The sequence below is a fragment of the Oryza sativa genome, chromosome 1 (genome assembly GCF_034140825.1).
Source record: "Oryza sativa Japonica Group chromosome 1, ASM3414082v1".
Lineage (NCBI taxonomy): Eukaryota > Viridiplantae > Streptophyta > Magnoliopsida > Poales > Poaceae > Oryza > Oryza sativa.
This window is the reverse complement of record NC_089035.1, coordinates 11,081,105-11,098,671: the sequence shown is the minus strand read 5'-3', so window position 1 is coordinate 11,098,671 and position 17,567 is coordinate 11,081,105. Positions and strand designations below refer to the sequence as shown.

The following is a 17,567-nucleotide window of genomic DNA, read 5'->3' as shown; positions in this document are numbered from 1 at the left end:
TCTTCTATCAGTTAATACGATGTCACGATCACATGCTGATAGTGTGTAATCGATCAGTTGTGAATCATTATAATGGAGCTACTTGTAGGCTGTATTCAGTTACTTTCAAAGTTGAAAGTTTGAGTTAAAATTGGTACGATGTGATTGAAAATTTATGTAAATGACAGATTGATGTGATGAAAAAAGTTAAAAGTTTGGATTTAAAGTTTGAATCTAAACACACCAGTAGTGTGAAAAGGATATTTAGCGAGCGGTCACGTACGGGATCACATCGATCACGATTAGACCGTAATTTCCATTTTGGACAACCGTTCTGATTTCTTTTTCCAGTTTCGGCAACGCGTGTGTTCCATTTTTTCTCCTTTTCCTCACGCTTTCCTTTTGTGTGCGATATTTATAGGTTGGCAAAATTTGCTACGGGACACCGAAAGATTACGGCCTTTGCTGTGAGACACTCAAAGATCGTGTATTTGCTCGTGGACACTGTAAAAAAGTGGTAATTAGCTGCTGGACACTCATTCCATTATTTTATTATTTCCGGTCAAAATGAAGAGAGAAACTTTGGTTAAAGACAAGTTTGACCATAGTCCCACTTGTTAATCTCTCTTTGTTCTTCTTCTTCCTCTCTCTCTGTTCATCTTTTTCTCGTTGCGCTGCCGCCGAGCTCCGCCATGGCCGAGCCGTCGTGCGTCGTCGCCGTTCCGCGAGCACTCCCTCTCCAGCCTCCTCGCTGCCCTCCCCGCCGGCGCACGCTGTCGTCATCCCGTTCGCTTCCAGCTGCGACGTTGGCGGCGCGAGCGCGGGGAAGACACGCCGCCGTCGTGGAGTGCGGTGAATTCATCGCCATGTTTCCATGTGTGTGTGCAGATGCGGTGCTCAAGGCACTGAGCCTAGTCTCTCCCAAGGGTGGCGACGCGCCGCGGCCCGAGGGGGCTCCGGGAGAAGCCCCGACACTCCGAGAAGCCCACCAAGTACGCCGGTAGCCCAAGGAGCGGCGGCGCGCCCCGTGTCATCAACCAGCCTCGCTAGGCTGCCATGACGAAGCTCCATCCTTGATGGGTAAAAACTAAAGAATGGAGCAAAAGCATTACGTCTTTGCGCCGTGGTGTTGCTTTGCGTCCTCCCTGGCTGCTGCTGCTGGTGTGGTCTACTCAAAATGACCAAAAATGCAACCTTTGTTCAGTGTTGCCTTGTAAGTTGATGTTCATCTAGAGTTCGTCTAGTATAATTCCCCAAAAAAAGATGTGGAATAACTGCTTGGGACTAAAATCTGCAAACAATTCATCACCGTGTTTGATGATGATCTGCGCCGGCACACTCCTCCGCGTCGTCGGGAAGCACTGGTAGGATCGCAGCCACAGCAGGAGCACGACACCTCCGTCTGCGCCCCAGCGGCCCGCGCCGGCCGTTGCAGGAAGCGAGGACGGCAGGGAGGAGAGGTGGGGACGGGGTGAGCTGGCAGACGGAGGTGGCTGTCGGCGATGAACCCCGGCGATGCGTCGCCGTCGCCGTCCCGCCGTGGCCGAGCCATCCCGGCTCGGGACAGCCGCCGTCGCGAGGAAGAATGGGGAAAAGAAAAGGAGAGAGAGGAAGAACAATACGTGTCTAGGGGCATTTTGGTACTTACACAGCTCTTTCTCTATTTTGACCAGAAATAATAAAATAATGGACAAGTGTCCAGCAGCTAATTACCACTTTTTTACAGTGTCCACGAGCAAATATACGATCTTCGGGTGTCTCACAGCAAAGGCCGTAATCTTTCGGTGTCCTGTAGCAAATTTTGCCTTATAGATTGGGCCATTGAGGGTCGGCCCAATTTGATTTTTTTTCTTTACTTTTTAATTCTACAATTTATTGCTTATTTATTTTTATGATGACTAGCAAACATATAATAATGCCATGTTTAAAATAAAAATCTATACATATAAATTTATATACACGTAAACTTTACATGTTTAAATTATAGTATAAAGTTTATATACCAAATATTTATATGTATAAAGTTATGTACCAAATATTTTATAAATAAAGTTATATATCTAATGTTTCCACGTAGAAAGTTTGTATGTATAAACTTTCTATGTATAGAGTTTTAATGTATAATATTTTTGAGCAACGTAAATATAAACAAACGTGTGGCCTTTTCCCCTAGTTTGCACGTGGGCCACAATAGAAGATGGTGGGAAATTGGGTTGGATCGGATTTTGCTTCTCCACACGTGGTCCTCTCGCTATTTGCGCTTGCGTGATCGCGAAGAGGGATGCGTGAGCGGTCGACCGCATCAGCATGATAGACCGACCCCTTGTAGTACACATGGAAGAAAACATATAACTAAAAAAAGTCCAACTTGGTAGAGCATAACCTGAGCCGAAAAAAGTTTGGTTGAATACCGCCAGAAAACTAACCGATATAAATTTAGTGATGACATGAAAAACTTGTAGAGATGTGTGCTTAAAAGAGATTTAGGGACTCCCTATTTTACGGGTTTAGGTGGGCATCCTGATAGAGTTTTTTTTTTTAAGTAAAATTTATAAAACTCCACCTATTATGATCCAAAAGAATTGCACTATGATATATAGACTTTGGCACGTGACATATAACCCTTGTCCTAAAGTTTTACGAAACCACACTCTTGATTATTTTATATTACACTTTTGAGTTCTTCAATCACATCTCAAATTTATGGGGGTTTTGGACTATTTGCCACTCTTCCAGATGGCGTGTTCTCAAATACCACTCTCCCAGATGACTTCGCTATTTTGCTACCGGAGAGAGAAGATTTCTTGCCCGTGTGCCATTTTTGAGCCCGCAAGGCGCCATGTCACTCGATCTGAGGACAAAATGATCGTCTTACCCTTCTTCATTTCTCCTCCTGTCTCTTTCATCCGCTTCCTTCGCTCCGGCGAGGTTATTGGGCTCCGGTGAGCTCCCCGCCTCACACTCCTCCCTCCTTCGCTCTGCTCCTTACCTCCCCGGCCCCTGCTCCATTTCGCTGCGACCAACACCGGCCCCTGTCTTTTCTTTTGTGGCATCGCCGGTGCCTCACCCCATCACCGCCGACTTCACCTTCCTCCTCTCAGCTCTTTTGCACTCTCCCCCGATGTCGGCGCCTGCGCCAGGTCCACCCTCAGGGCTTCCCCTACCTTGTCGTTCTCCACCCAGCGCCAGGACGTCGGTTCGTCGGTGGTGGTGCACCGGCTCACACGCAGGGAGGAAGGTTGGAGAAGAGGGACCCGAGCTAGATGAAGAAGAAGGGCAAGGCAGTCATTTTGCCCTCGGATCGGGTGACGTGGCGCTTTGCGGGCTCAAAAATGTCACACGGGTAGGAAATCTTCTCTCTCCGATGGCAAAATAGCGAAGTCATCCGGGAGAGTGGCATTTGAGAACACGCTATCTGGGAGAATGGCAAATAGTCCAAAACCCCAAATTTATGAGTTTTGTTATCTGCGATACAAATCTTACATCCACTTTGTTAAATTTTGATATAGGAGTATGTCAAAATGGTTAACGACGTGATTGGCTCTATACAATTTGAATCAAAGGAGGTAAGGTTTAATAAAATTTACTCCCTCTTTCTTTTTTTCTTTTTTTTTTTTTTACATTGAGTTGAAGGCTTGAACCGGATTGTGAATAGGGGAAAATGCTCCCCAAGGCTTGCAAATTACAGCCCACTAATCGCCGCCGATTTTCCCCCATCTTCTTCTTCTCTCCCGCACTCCAAAGTCGAAACCCTCCCAAAACCCTAAACCCCCCATGGCGCCGCCCGTCCCCACTGCCGCCGCTCGCCTCGTCCTCCGCCGCCTCCTCTCCACGGCGGTCGCCGAGGCGGAGGCGGCGGCCGTGGCTCCCGCCGCCGAGAAGGCCGCGGCGAAGGGCGCCAAGACGGCGGCGGCGGCGGGGGAGGAGAAGGACGCGCGGTCGCTGTACCGGCGGCTCTCGGCGCTCGGGGGCGCGGGGGAAGGGAGCGTGTCGCGGGTGATGAACAAGTGGGTGCGCGAGGGGCGGGAGGCGCGCGCGGCGGATCTCGCCAAGTACGTCAAGGAGCTTCGCAAGTACAAGCGCCACGCCCACGCCCTCGAGGTATGTGCGATTGTGCATCATATCACTTTTGCTAGGAGAGATGCCATTTTTCAGGAGCGATTGGCGATCGAAAATGAGGTGTTACCCAATTTTGCACCAGTTGGGGGGATAGGAGTTGGCAATGGCCTGATTTGTATGCGAATACACTTACGTTTGGCAGCAACGAGAACGGGGACTCAGCAAATTGAACTGTTTTGATAGTTCAGGGTTGTTAGAGTTCAAGGATCGTCTTGAGAACTAGACCTTTTGAGTAGTTCAGGGGTTCCAATGGATTTTTTTCCTCTGGTTAGTTCAGTTTTTTAGTCTAGGTTCGTTTATTTTAATATGGATTTAGTTCCACCTGCTAGATTGATTGCTTCCATTGTATTGGGGACTTTAATTATCTTAGTTTTAACCTTGGTAATTACACCTGCTAGATTGATTGGGTTCATTGTATTGGGGACTTGTTATCCAAAATATGCAAATTATTCTAGTCTTTTTAGAAAATGAAGCAAATTATTCTAGTGCTCTTAACTTTAGAAGGCTGTAGTTTACTTCTGGATTTTGTGTGCTAGGCCCAATTCACTTTATATCCTTATTTTTTGAGGAAATTTTGCCTTATCTTCTTTTGCTTTCTTTGTTTCAAGTTTCAAGTTGCAGCTGCCAAATATGGTTACCTACGCCCCTGAGATGTAATTTTGTCTCACAAGTTGTCTGTGCGATGGCGTGGTTACCTCAGGATGCTGGTTTTGTTTTACAATGTCTGTGTTTCTAGCGTAAATATGTCATTGACCCTGAATGGACATAAATTTTATTCATATATGTTTCATAAGCCTACATCCATGTGACTTTTGGTTCTGTAGAATGGAATTTTCCAGAGGTCCAAGCATAGAGCAAAATATTGTAAAACTTGTTTCAAAATTATTACCATAACAGTTCCAGATGACAATTAATCGAATAGCATGACCATGGAGATGAAACTGATAACCTCTGTAGATCCTACAGAGGGATTTCAATGCCAGTTGTAAAACAAACCTTCACTTGTTGTCTTTCGAATGGCTGAGGATGGATGAAGCTCTGAGGAGAGAAGCAGCGAAGAGTGGTGAGAAGGTGGAGGTGGTGCCGATATGGCAATGATGCGGGGAAGGAAGGGGATGGAATGGTGCATAGATGTGAGGGGATAAAAGGAACTCGAGGGAGGGAATGGTGCAGGGAGGTTGGCAACATGAGAGGAATATTTGGTGCAGAGAGGTGCCTGCGGTAGAGAGAAAGCGGTTGCATCTTGTGTTTAGTAGCGACGCAGGGAAGACCAGCATTGGAGGTTAGAGGGGGTGGAATGCACTATCCAGATATTTTGGGGTCTAGGGATTTTTAAGCCATTTAAGGTCAGGATGGTGGGCTCGGTGTTTTCTCCCTGCCAATTCACTGACTGACTCCATTTAGATGATGTAGCATACTCTTTTGCAAGAAAACCTGCCTGCTTTTGACATGGTAGATGTTGTTCAGCATGTTAAGCAGATGAATGGACATATTTTCTGCCTATATTGCAATAAAAATAATAGCATGTTGTTACAACTATATTCTCAGTTATCCTCAAGGTCTGAAAAGATTAGTAGTACTGAACTTCTCAACATATCTTGTTTCATACCAGTCTGTATGTACTTCTGTTATTGGTTTTTGTTTATTATGCTTATGCAACATTTTTTTCTTGATTTCTTTGGCAGTTGATGGAATGGATGGTTAACACTAAGGGTATGAACATGTCATACACTAACCATGCCATACGTTTGGATCTCATTTATAAAGTGCGTGGCATTGAAGCAGCAGAACAATACTTTGCTGGCCTCCCTGATCCAGGCAAGAACCATAAAACTTATGGTGCACTTTTGAACTGTTATTGCTCTGCTAAAATGGAAGACAAAGCAACAGACATCTATCGCAAGATGGACGAACTAGGAATCTCATCCAGTACTCTTCCTATCAACAACCTGATGTCTCTTTACGTGAAGATAGGCCAGCATAGGAAGGTTACAAGCCTGTTTGAGGAGATGAAAGTGAAGAATGTTAAACCGGATAACCTCACATGCTGCCTGCTGATGAGTAGCTATGCAGCATTGAACAAGATAGATACTGTTGGAGAGGTTCTAAAAGAAATGGAAGAAAAAAAAGTGGCTCTAGGGTGGTCTGCATATAGCACACTCGCTTCCCTCTATGTGAATGCTAATATGGTTGAAGAAGCGGAATCTGCTTTGAAGAAACTCGAGAGTCTCATCGATGTTCAAGCTGGCAGGCAGCCTTTTGATTTCCTTATGAGCCTATATGCATCAGTAGGCAATCTGAGTGAGGTCAACAGAGTGTGGAACCTGATAAAGGCTAATTTTCAGAAGGTGACTAACACCAGCTACCTCGGCATGCTTCAAGCTCTTTATAAACTCAATGACGATGATCGCATGAAGCAGATTTATGAGGATTGGGAATCTAATTATGAAAATTATGATGCGAGGCTGACAAATATGATGACCCGAGCACATCTAAGAAATGGCTTGACCAAGGAAGCTGAATTACTATGGGAGAAGGTTAAGGAAAAAGGTGCAGAATTTGATTCCAAAACATGTGAGTTGTTTCTAGAGCATTACATGGGGAAAGGGGACATGACCTCCGCTTTGAACTGGGTTGAAAATATGACCAAACTTCCCAGGAAGAAATCGAAGCTAGATCAGGAGAAGATCAGCTGTTTCTTGAAGTATTTCGAAGAGCACAAGGATGTGGAAGGTGCCGAAAGGTTTCTCAACTGCTTGAGAACGTCAGGATGCATTGATGGCAAGGCATATGAGTCCCTCCTGCGGACCTACTTGGCGGCTGGCAAGACAAGCCGTTCGATCCGCCAAATGATCAAGGAAGATAAGATTGAGATATGCTATGGCATCGGGAAATTACTCAAGAGGATTGCCGACAAGGGACGCTGAAATGTTTATCCTCGGTAATTTTACTTTGTCGGTGACACGTGATTCTTCGGCGAGCGGCACAAAGCAGATTCGTTTGAGTGAACTGTTCTCCCTTCTTCCTACTGCTCCATGTAGAGGATGATATACCTCATGGCTAGGATGCTGTTCCAGCCTTTTCTTGCTTTTTTTTTTCAAGAAGCAGAGGCATGCTAGGGTAAAGGGTTTTTTCTTCAAGTGCAACGTGTAGTCTTGTCTGAGGAGGCTTTTCTCCAACACTTCTTTTTTGCTTACTTTCTGAACGAAATGGCTTCTCCAGACATACAGTACTGAAGCAAGAATCCTACTACAGAATCGTTGCTGTTTCCATCTCTTGTAGTCAGTGTGCTATCAGTTTGATGCCCTGACAATGATATGTGCATGCTAGTCCCAAGTGTGTTGTGGATAAGTCTTTGTGAACAGGAGAAGCCATTCGGACAGGAAGTAATTGCGTGCAGAACGAGAGACAAGGCCTTTCAAGAGAACACCTTGCATAGGCTTCTGTCTTGTCATCCCGTGCAAAGGGATCGAATATGTTAAATCAAATTTGAGGTAATTTATTTGGTCAAAAAAAATGGTCCCGAGTTGAACCTTTTTAATTCATATAGGGGCGAGATGTGTGAGTGGAACCTTTTTAATTCAAATTTGATTGCTAGAGGTAGCTGTAATATGAGATGGAGGCTGTGTGGTAAGATATTTTCTCTAAGATTATAGTCGCTTCGATGAATCAATAATTTGTTAAAGTTGTCATGGGTGCCAATATACCATAGGTCGGAGAATCAAGATTGGCATAACCTATTTTTTTTCGGGATTTCACTGTTGATGACATTGGTTTAAAATTTGAATGTTCAACCATGCAATATCGGTTTTTATCCAATTGTCAAGTTCGTAATAACAACTAAAATACCAACATCATTAACCCATCAATGTAAAACTAGAGAGTATATCTATTATCCGTACATTGCCTGATGTGGGCGATAAGAATCCTAATCTCTGGCCGTGACTGCGACAAAAGTAGTACTACTACAACAACTCAATCAATTGGTCATCTATACCCAATTTTGCTTTTGAATTCTCTCTTCGTCCACTCGTTTACTCCCTTGTGCCATTTGTACTGTCAGACATGGATTGGACTGATCAATCCTTACAGGCTACAGCTAGTACTGATTGCAAGCTCTGCTCAACTGTCGTTCAGCGTGAAACAGACACGATGGAAAATGAAGCAAAATCGTTCAGTACTTGTACTAAATCAGAAAAGAACATGTTTGAGAGTCCATGATAACTCATCCTAGGCTGTGTTGATAACTCATCCTAGGTTGTGTTTAGTTCAGCGCAAAATTTGAATTTTGATTGAAATTAAAGATGATATGACTGAAAAGTTGTGTGTGTATGACAAGTTGATGTGATGGAAATGTGATACAAACTTTGGATCTAAACACAGCCCTACTCACAAAACCTTTTCCATGAAGGCAATTGACTCCATATAATGACAATAACTGCAAGCACCCAAAAAAAAAACTAGTCGCATCAAACTAGCACTATATCAATATATCTAACACGCAGGAAGAAGAAAATTGGGCATTATCAGGAACAATTACACAAGGTTACTGGTCTTATTTTTGTCAACCAGGATGACTATTTTACAAGAGCAGATTAACAGATCAACATCAGAGGCCAAGATCACAAGTGTTAAAACAAGAAAAGAGGTGTCACTTGCCAGCTCCAGGCCCTCCCAGCGTGAGCACAACATCGTGCAGGTCACTGCCGCCCCTCTCCGGTTCAGACTTGATGATCTTCGCCGCTGCCGCCGCTGCAGACGCCGGGAATGCTTGCCGGGCATGGTTGCTGCAGTCCGGCAGCACGAAGCCCGTCGCCTGTGGCACGGGCCGGGCATGAACCGGGATGGCGTGGGCGAGCACCGGGCGCTGCTGCTGCTGCTGCGGGGGAATGGCCGAGCTCATCAGAATCGGATGGTGCAACGTCGGTCTCGGAGCCGTTACTCCCGGACCCTGATATGGAAGTAGGAATGGCGGGAAATGTCATGAGAATGCGAGGATGAACAATGTGTATCATCATCTGCAATTAGCTTTTTCGGATGCGAATTGCTTACAGGAGCGAAAAGGACGCCTCTGAAGAGCTGTCCATTCACGACAGCGGTCATGAGGTACCCTGAATCGAAAGCTCCATCGATAGTCCCATGAACCTCTGCGCCGATCTGTAGACAAGCAATTCATCAAGAGACATGAACAATATGGCACGCCAGAGTTGGAAGAAGAGTGCTGTGAAAAGAGTGCCATACAAGGGGTGGAGTAGGCGGGCGGTGGTGCAGCTTGGGTTCAGCTGCTAGGAACTGCACTTCATGCCGCTGCTGCGGAGCAATGGTGCGGAGGAACTGATCCGTCTTCAGGGTCCTCGGTGACACACCTCCAGCAGCCCTCAGAGTGCCATTGGTGTTGAGGTGAACAAACGGTTGCAGGGCTGAGATTGATCCGTTAGGAGATGCCGAAAGCTTCTGAGCTCCATTCTGCTCCTGATCAGATTGGGATGGTGAAGAGTGCTGAGAAAGTGATAGTGAGTGCTCCTCCTGCTCCGACTCGGTCTCTTTCAGTCGAACATCGCCAGTTCTCCTCCTTTTCACATGGCCATTCTCTGAAAAGAACGTAAACGATGTAGCCATTGGATGTAAACATAACAATGACAACTCTACATTTTAGTTTTGTAAGATATTTTCTTACCGAGACCACGCAAGAACGGGTTTCTTTGTTCGATTTCTGCTTCCCGAGATCTTGGACCAAGTTCTCCATTACTCATGTTTGGATCTCTTTGCTGTAATATCCCATTCATGATATTAAGTTTTGCGGAAGAAATTAACATCAAGCCTACTCATAAGAAAGTTAGGTACTCACATTTTCTGTTCTCAAGAATTTTCGCCTCTCCTGGCTCCAGTGGTTGCTTAGAACTTTGCACATTGAGATGTTGTAACGGCCATTTGGATGCTCAGAGCCCAACTGAAGAATGAGCAGCTCATTCAGGGGCCGTTCATCTTCACCACACCTGTGAATTTGCCAGGTATGTCAAATTGCTCCCCAGATATATAGTAGTACCGTGCTAAATTTTTCATGCAAACTTACCCTCCGTAAATTGCGATATCGGTATTCAGGACAACCGCGCTATGAGAAAACCGTCCTTGCGGTTGCTGCCCACATATCTCAAGCTGTGTCCACGACCGATTTGCAACATCAAGAATCCAGGCATCACTGTAGTATTGCTTATCACCAACTCCTCCAATAACATAGACCTACACGATGTGCGCATTGCTTAGAAAGTGGCACAACAGATTTTTCTTTTTTCCCTCACAAAATTTTATAACTCCATTGTTCCAATAATTGGTGCTCACCTTAGATCCAACACCTACAGCAGCGTGGCCAGCTCGAACACCAGGTGAGGCCCCTTTTACTGCAAACTGTAAAATCAGCAACAACATTATCAGAGACGAGCAAAAATTCACTGAGCATTTCTAATGTAACACAATGGACTATAGTTTTCAAGCTGGTATAAAAGCAAATTGCAGTAGTTTCAGTCTAGTCATCAACGGTTAGGAAAGTGTTTATTCAGCACTGACAGGTTAGTTAGAAGTGTTAGTTATACAAATCATTAGTACTCCTATGAGCTGTGGCACTGTGAGAGGTAGACCAACCAAATTACCGACAAAACGTACACACTGAAAAATTATGTCACAGTCGTACTACACTATTACTAATACACGCAGAGGCAAAAGAAGTCAGCATCAGAAATCAATAAGCTCCTGAAATTTTGCATAGTGGCATCTAATCCTAGCAGCAGCAGTGCAGGCAGAGGCAGGACGGTGTGGAGGCCGAAAGCAACGGTGGCGATCTGCACCGGAAACATCAGCATCTGCCCCCCCCCCCCCCCCCCCAACATACGTGACATGGACGGGACCCCTTACCCTTGACCACGCCATGGCGTCCATGTCGAGCACGTCCACCTCGCCGTGGTACCGGTCGCCGCAGTCGCCGCCGTAGACGACCAGCCGGCTGCCCACAGCGACGGCGCCGTGGCTGTCCCTCGGCGCGGGCACGACGTCGCCCTTCACCTCCGGCGACGACCACGTCATGGTGGCCACGTCCAGGACGTGCACGTCGTTGAGGTAGTTCCCCTCCCCCTCGCCGCTGCCGCCGAACACCACCAGCCGGTCGCAGCCGCCGCACGCAGTCACCGTGTGGCTCTCACGCGGCGACGGCGGCGTGCCCTTGCACGGCGGCTTGGTCCACTCCTTGGTCCGGAGGTCGAGCACGTGGAGGTCGTTCACCTTCTTGGACCCGTTGGTGCCGCCGAACACCATCATCCGGTGGCCGACCAGCGCCGCGCCGTGGCTGTCGCGCGTCCCCGGCCGCGCCCCTGTCGTCGCCAGCGAGCTCCACGCCATCGTCTCCAGGTTCAGCGTCAGCACGTCGCTGAAATGCAGCCCGCCGCAGCACCCCTGCTCCATCCACATCCATCAGTTTAATTTGCAACTTCATCACAAAGAAAAAAAAAACATTGCATAATTGTAGATTAAGCTGTATGCTCCCACTAAACTAGACAATCGACAGAAAATCAGTTGCATTTCATCGCAGCAAAGAACATTGCACGGAAACTGTTGTTTTTTTTCAGCATAATTGCAGGTTAAGCTGTTCTGCAGTCCTACTAAACTTCACTGTTGATTGAAAATCAGTTGCATTTTCTCACAGCAAAAAACATTGTAAAAAAAAAAAACTGGTTTCTCAGCATAATTGCAGGTTAAGCTGTGCTGCTCCTACTAAACTGACCATAGACTTAAAAGTCAGTTGCATTTCGTCACAGCAAAGAACATGGCAAAACAGAAGATTGGTTTTTTCAGCGTAATTTCAGGTTAAACTGTAACTGCTACTAAACAGGTGCTAATTAAGAGCATTAAAAGAGCGATCTTTCGGTCGGTGAATCACAGCATATCAAGAGGCAAAGAAAGGGAGTGGTCCAAAAGCCAGGGGGAAAGAGAAAGAACAGCAACGAAAAGGTCCTCTTGCTTCTTTTTCGTTTGTTTTTTTCTTAGTACATTTGCCACTAACTTCCACCGGCCTATTGAATGAGTTCAGTGGAATCACTGCAAATGAAATTTCTGAAGAACAACTGTTCCAAAACAATTGTTTCAGTGTTTGTAATGTTCATGGAAAAAAAACAGGTTTTCATCCTACTACTTCTATAGAAGATTATCTGAGGTGATAAAAAAGACAAGAACATATATTTGCAGGTGATGACAAACTGACAGTAATCTATCGATCAAAAGGAAAAGCTACTTTCTTTTGCTACTACTACAACTTTTTCATCCAGGAGGAATATTACAGCAAGGACTGACTTCTCACGGTCTTCAACTTTAGTTGAAAGCTGCTAAACATTTTGCTACATCATTCATCACAGGGGACCTCGCTACAACAGGACAAAACCCAAACTCCACAAGATTAACACCCCCAAAAAAGACGCATCTTTTTCTTCTCCTAAAAAAGAATTCACAGCCTCCTCATCAAGTTCAGCCTAATCTAAAAAACTAAGAAAACCATCGACATATGCTTCCAATTGCAGAGAGAGAGAGGGAGCACAACTATCTAACGAGGTTCATGGATGATACAAGCAGCAAACTGAGGAAGAAGAAGAAGTCAAAAAGCAGAGGAATGTGCAGAAGCAGAATCTTGCAGGAGCCATTTTTTATGAAGAGGAGAGTTGGGAAGGATTGTAAGCACATACCCCAAAGACGTAGACGACGCCCTCGAAGAAGCAAGCGGAGTGCCCCCATCTCTCCGGAGGGTTGAAGCCCACCACCTTTGGATACAGCCACATTGCCTTCCTCCTCCTCTCCATCTCTCTACCTCTCTCTCACACACACACACACACTTCTTGTCTACACTATCTCCTTCCTACTACTACTACTCTGATGAAGTCTGAATGAATGAAGGAGAAAGAAGACGACGGCGACGCTGAGAAGAAGAAAAGGAGAGAACCACCGTGTAAACAAAGTAGTCACACCAAGAGGTCCCTGTTGCTGATGAGATTTGCCACAAAGGAAGGAGGAGGAGGAGGGGGGGGCTCAGCTAGTGAGGCATCACACATCAATCCATCACTCACTGTCACTCACTCACTCACTCAGCTCACTGCTACTGAGAGATGGACAGGAAAAGATAGGGGCCTCTCAATTCATGTCCAAGGTTTGCTCCTCCACTTCCACCACCACCACACAGTACTGTGACAACCAACACACCACAGGACGGCTCACTGCTGCTGCTGCTCAAAGGGAAGAAGAACAGCAACAACTCCAGTGGCCATGCAAAGCGAAGCCGTCTGCTCTGCTTGCTGTGTGTGTGGCCGTGTGGTAGGGAGTAGTAGGGCTAGCAAGTAGGAGTAGCAGCATCTATGCAGAGAGAGAGAGAGATTGAGGGAGATGTGCATGGGGAAATGTGTGCGTGGGAATGTGTGAGGAGGTGGTGGCACATAGGAGGAGAGAAAGGGGGAGTATCTGGTGAGTGCACACATGTACATGTACACATACACAGACGTTCTGCGGTTACAATATCCGGATTCACGGAACAGTCGTCTGGTTTTTTCACTTCGAAGAAAATTTAGCAATAATGGTTCTGTTCGTTTGGAAAATGACTACTACATAGGTTTGAAAATAAACTTGTACTACTAGTCTACTAGTCAAAAGATCGGATTAACATGGCTTCTCCGTATTATCACTAGCTAAATATTCATCAAAACCTTCTAAAAATCTTCATCTCCCTTAGATAAAATCACAGTAGCGTGTTCTTTTCTAAGAAATGAAACAATTCCTTTCAGCAGCACCTTCTCAGGTTTCTAAATGATACGATTTTCGCAGATATATATATATATATATATATATATATATATATATATATATATATATATATATATATATATATATATATATATATATATATATATATATATGCTTCCTTAATAAAACTATTTTAATTTATTTTTATAATTTTATAGGAGTTAATTTGTTTGCGTGTAGTATTCTCGAATAGCTTTTATACAATCATTCAACTATTTAGCCATCTCAATGTTCAAAAAAGAAAAATCTCAATCAAACTAAAGCAACCAAGCGAGTAGCCGCTTGATTTATCGTAGATGATACTAAATTAGTACATGATTGATTAATTAAGTATTATAAACTTGAAAACAAATTTATACTATGATTTTTTAAATAAACTTCTTATATACGAAGTTTTGTCAAAAATCGTAATTCCTCTGTTACAAAATTTAAGATATTACATCTTTCAAATTTATCCTACAATATAGGAGTAAGAGATTTTGTAATTGGCGAGAAAGTGTTTTAGTATTTCTCATCAGTCATCTTCTGTACTGGTTTATTCTCTACCTTTCCCTTTTTCTATACTAGCTAGTTTATTCCCCCCCCCCCCCAACTATTAGATTTTGAACTATGTTATTTTCCTACCATCACATTTTGAACTATGCCTTGCCCTTCTGTCACTTTCTTAATTTTGGTAAGAAAAAAAAAGACATACTCCCTCGTATTATCGGATGGAGAGGGTACTATTATTATTTAGCCGTTTGAAAAATAAAACCACCATAATTCAGTGACTCTCTCTGTCCCAAAAAAACACAACCTAAGACTTCAAGGGGACATAATCTAGTACAACGAATCCTATCTAGATTCATTGCACTAGATTATGTCCCATCTGCCTATCCAGATTCATTGCACTAGATTATATCCCATCAAAGTCCTAGATTTGGTTTTTTTGGATGAAGGGATTACTCCAGTAGCCAAAACCAGTTGAAAATATTAATAGGGTGGTGTTTGGATGGGAGGGAGTTATTTTAGTCCCTCTCACAGAAAATTTTAATCACTCCTATCCCAAACAGCCACTAGGGCTAAGTTGGGTTTTTTTTAAGAAAAATAGGGGATTTGTGATTTGTCTAAGGGCCCGTTTAGTTTCCCAAATTTTTTTCCCAAAAACATCACATCGAATCTTTGGACACATGCATGAAGCATTAAATATAGATAAAAAGAAAAACTAATTGCACAGTTATGGGGGAAATCGCGAGACGAATCTTTTAAGCCTAATTAGTCCGTGATTAGCCATAAGTGCTACAGTAACCCACATGTGCTAATGACGGCTTAATTAGTCTCAAAAGATTCGTCTCGTGGTTTACAGGCGAGTTCTGAAATTAGTTTTTTTATTCGTGTCCAAAAACCCCTTTCGACATCCGATCAAACGTTCGATGTGACAACCAAAAATTTTCTTTTCCCCGACTGAACAACACCCTAACTGAAAATGATGGGGAGGTGTGTGGGGGCGTCTGTCATTGGGGTGTGTGGGATGTGATGGGGAGGCGTGTCATGGGGTTCGGAGGTGGTGTGGTGCAGATTCTCAAGGTGGATGGGATTGCTGGCTGGCTGATCGGTGCTGGACCTGCTCCTTCCTTCTCTCGCTCTCTCACATGTGCTTTGCTTTGCTTTGCTTCCGGTGCTTCTCAATCTCACTCATCTCGTGGTAAACCAACTTGTGTCAAGTGTCAGCTCGATCGTGATGAGGTTTTGGAGCACGCCGTGAAATGGAGAGCACGAAAGATACAGGTGGTTGAAATTTATATTGGTATTTTTTTTCTCTCTTCGTAATTTAGTGCTATATGTCTATTTCTCCAACATTTTATGCCTCCCACTCTTTCTCTTTGTAATTTCGTGTTACTCCCTCCGCCCCATTTAAACTACAATCGTAAGTAAGTTTTTCGTCCAACTTTGATCGTCCGTCTTATTTAAAATTTTTTTATAATTATTATTTTTTTATGAGATGATAAAATATGAATATTATTTTCCTCGTGACTTATGTTTTCAAACTTTTTTAAAAAATTATAAATAAGACGGACAGTCAATGTTAGGCGCGGAAAACCATTGCTGCACTTAAAATGAGACGGAGTGAGTAGATGATAAATTTGTGATAATTATCTTCCCAAGCACCAAAGATACAGGTGCTTGAGAAGTATGTGTAGTGTATTTATTTGAAGAAGAACAGTGCAAAGATACAAGAACGAGAAAAATGAAGAATTGAAATGTCACTACTTGTCAAATTTGTGTGATTCATAAAAAAACACGGGAATGCTTTAAATATGTTGTTTGGATGGTTTAAATGAAAAGGGTAAAGGAATTTAAACAGAGGAATTTCGTAGAATTTTGGAAGGTTGTTTCTTTGTTCCAAAGGACGCGTATGAAAATTTTATGTAGTAGTATTAAAATATTCCAAAACCCCTCTAGAAAACCTCCTTTAGAGGCTCCTTTGGAACAAGGGATTTGGTTAGGGCTATTTGGATTCAAATTACGTCAGAGCCTCTTAGTTTGAAGGATTTGGGGTCAGTTGTTTTCTTCAATTTATCGAGAATTCAAACAGAAGCTCGTCATGGTTTTGATTTAAGAGATATCCAATACATCATATCTCTTTATCTATCCACTCAACTCTATCCTAATAAAAAAAATTCTCTTAAATTCCTTTGAGTTTCCTGCGAAGCACTCAACGGTCAATTCGACTAGCTGCTCTATTTTTCAATTTGTGTATGATTGCATATGTCACGACATATCCAATTCATGTAATTTTCCTATTACTTAAAGTTGGGAGGGGTCATATCAATTGAAGGATTAGGCTCTGTTCAGTTGTGCTTGTTGCGGCTATAATGTACCGGGAAGCCGGGAACTAACCGCTTATCGTTTCGCTTATACTTATACTACTTATTAGCAAAATAAATTATGATAAAAATTTATATATTGTCCAATGCGATTAAAAGCAAGCTAGTATTGTAAAATAAAGTAAAAAAAACATAAAATCAACTCTACAATTTAGATTTAAATTCTAAAGTTTAACTTATATTATAAACATAAGTATAAGTGAAACGTTGAGCTATAAAATACCAATAGCAATAAATGAATGGTGATGGTTACGATTGTGTTGCCGCAGCTAGCTAAGCTGAGCAAGGCATTAGGTTTTGTTAGGAATTTGTATCAAAAATAATTGAAAGAATTTTATGAGAATGAACTAATGTTTCTACGTTCTAAAGAAGCCATTAATCTCATTTTTATTTACTGTCTTTTGAACGACTATTTTTATTTACTATCGAGATCACCATAAAAGTCCTAACTCTTATACGAAGTGCTAGTAACAACTAACGAGGTACAAGTAGTACACATAACACTGGTTAACATAAATACTAAGTACTGATAGGATAGCAAATAACGCTGGGACTGTCTCCGTTTAAATTTGGTCCTGTTCATTAGAACTATGCAAAGCACTTCCAGGGAGCATCCTGTCATGCACAATCACAACACCCAATTCCCATCGCATTTGTTCCTTAGCTTGCCTCCAAAGTCACCACACCTCTCATCATCAGCTCATCGATCAGTAGTAGTACCACCACCACCACCACCACAAACCGAAGGATTGAATTCTCCTCATCTTGGTACAG

At 43.5% G+C, this 17,567-nt stretch overlaps 2 protein-coding genes and 1 long non-coding RNA gene across 3 annotated transcripts; 1 reads left to right on the top strand and 2 right to left on the bottom strand.

Annotated features, from left to right (window-relative positions):
* Window positions 1-500: 500 nt before the first annotated feature.
* LOC112938729 (uncharacterized) lies at window positions 501-1,566 on the bottom strand. The gene is made up of 2 exons (XR_003241966.2): window positions 1,289-1,566; window positions 501-1,147 (listed from the first exon to the last, which is right to left on the bottom strand). It is a non-coding gene; the product is annotated as an uncharacterized lncRNA (long non-coding RNA).
* Window positions 1,567-3,694: 2,128 nt separating this feature from the next.
* Window positions 3,695-7,370, top strand: LOC4325781 (pentatricopeptide repeat-containing protein At4g01990, mitochondrial). The gene is made up of 2 exons (XM_015794140.3): window positions 3,695-4,080; window positions 5,784-7,370. Exons 1-2 carry the CDS (start codon window positions 3,754-3,756, stop codon window positions 7,023-7,025), a joined length of 1,569 nt encoding a protein of 522 aa, XP_015649626.1. The 5' UTR covers window positions 3,695-3,753; the 3' UTR covers window positions 7,026-7,370.
* A 1,219-nt stretch (window positions 7,371-8,589) lies between these two features.
* LOC4325780 (uncharacterized) lies at window positions 8,590-13,423 on the bottom strand. The gene is made up of 9 exons (XM_015775060.3): window positions 12,822-13,423; window positions 11,008-11,541; window positions 10,438-10,503; window positions 10,172-10,338; window positions 9,947-10,094; window positions 9,776-9,866; window positions 9,340-9,689; window positions 9,151-9,255; window positions 8,590-9,049 (listed from the first exon to the last, which is right to left on the bottom strand). The coding sequence occupies exons 1-9, from the start codon at window positions 12,933-12,935 to the stop codon at window positions 8,750-8,752; spliced, it is 1,875 nt and encodes a 624-aa protein (XP_015630546.1). The 5' UTR covers window positions 12,936-13,423; the 3' UTR covers window positions 8,590-8,749.
* Window positions 13,424-17,567: the final 4,144 nt, after the last annotated feature.

Coding starts and splice junctions, on each gene's coding strand:
- LOC4325781 (XM_015794140.3), top strand. CDS start 3,754: ATGGCGCCGCCCGTCCCCACTGCCGCCGCTCGCCTCGTCCTCCGCCGC. Junction 4,081..5,783: donor GCCACGCCCACGCCCTCGAG/GTATGTGCGATT, acceptor TTTCTTTGGCAG/TTGATGGAATGGATGGTTAA.
- LOC4325780 (XM_015775060.3), bottom strand. CDS start 12,935: ATGGAGAGGAGGAGGAAGGCAATGTGGCTGTATCCAAAGGTGGTGGGC. Junction 10,504..11,007: donor ACGCCATGGCGTGGTCAAGG/GTAAGGGGTCCC, acceptor CTGATTTTACAG/TTTGCAGTAAAAGGGGCCTC. Junction 10,339..10,437: donor CTGTAGGTGTTGGATCTAAG/GTGAGCACCAAT, acceptor CACATCGTGTAG/GTCTATGTTATTGGAGGAGT.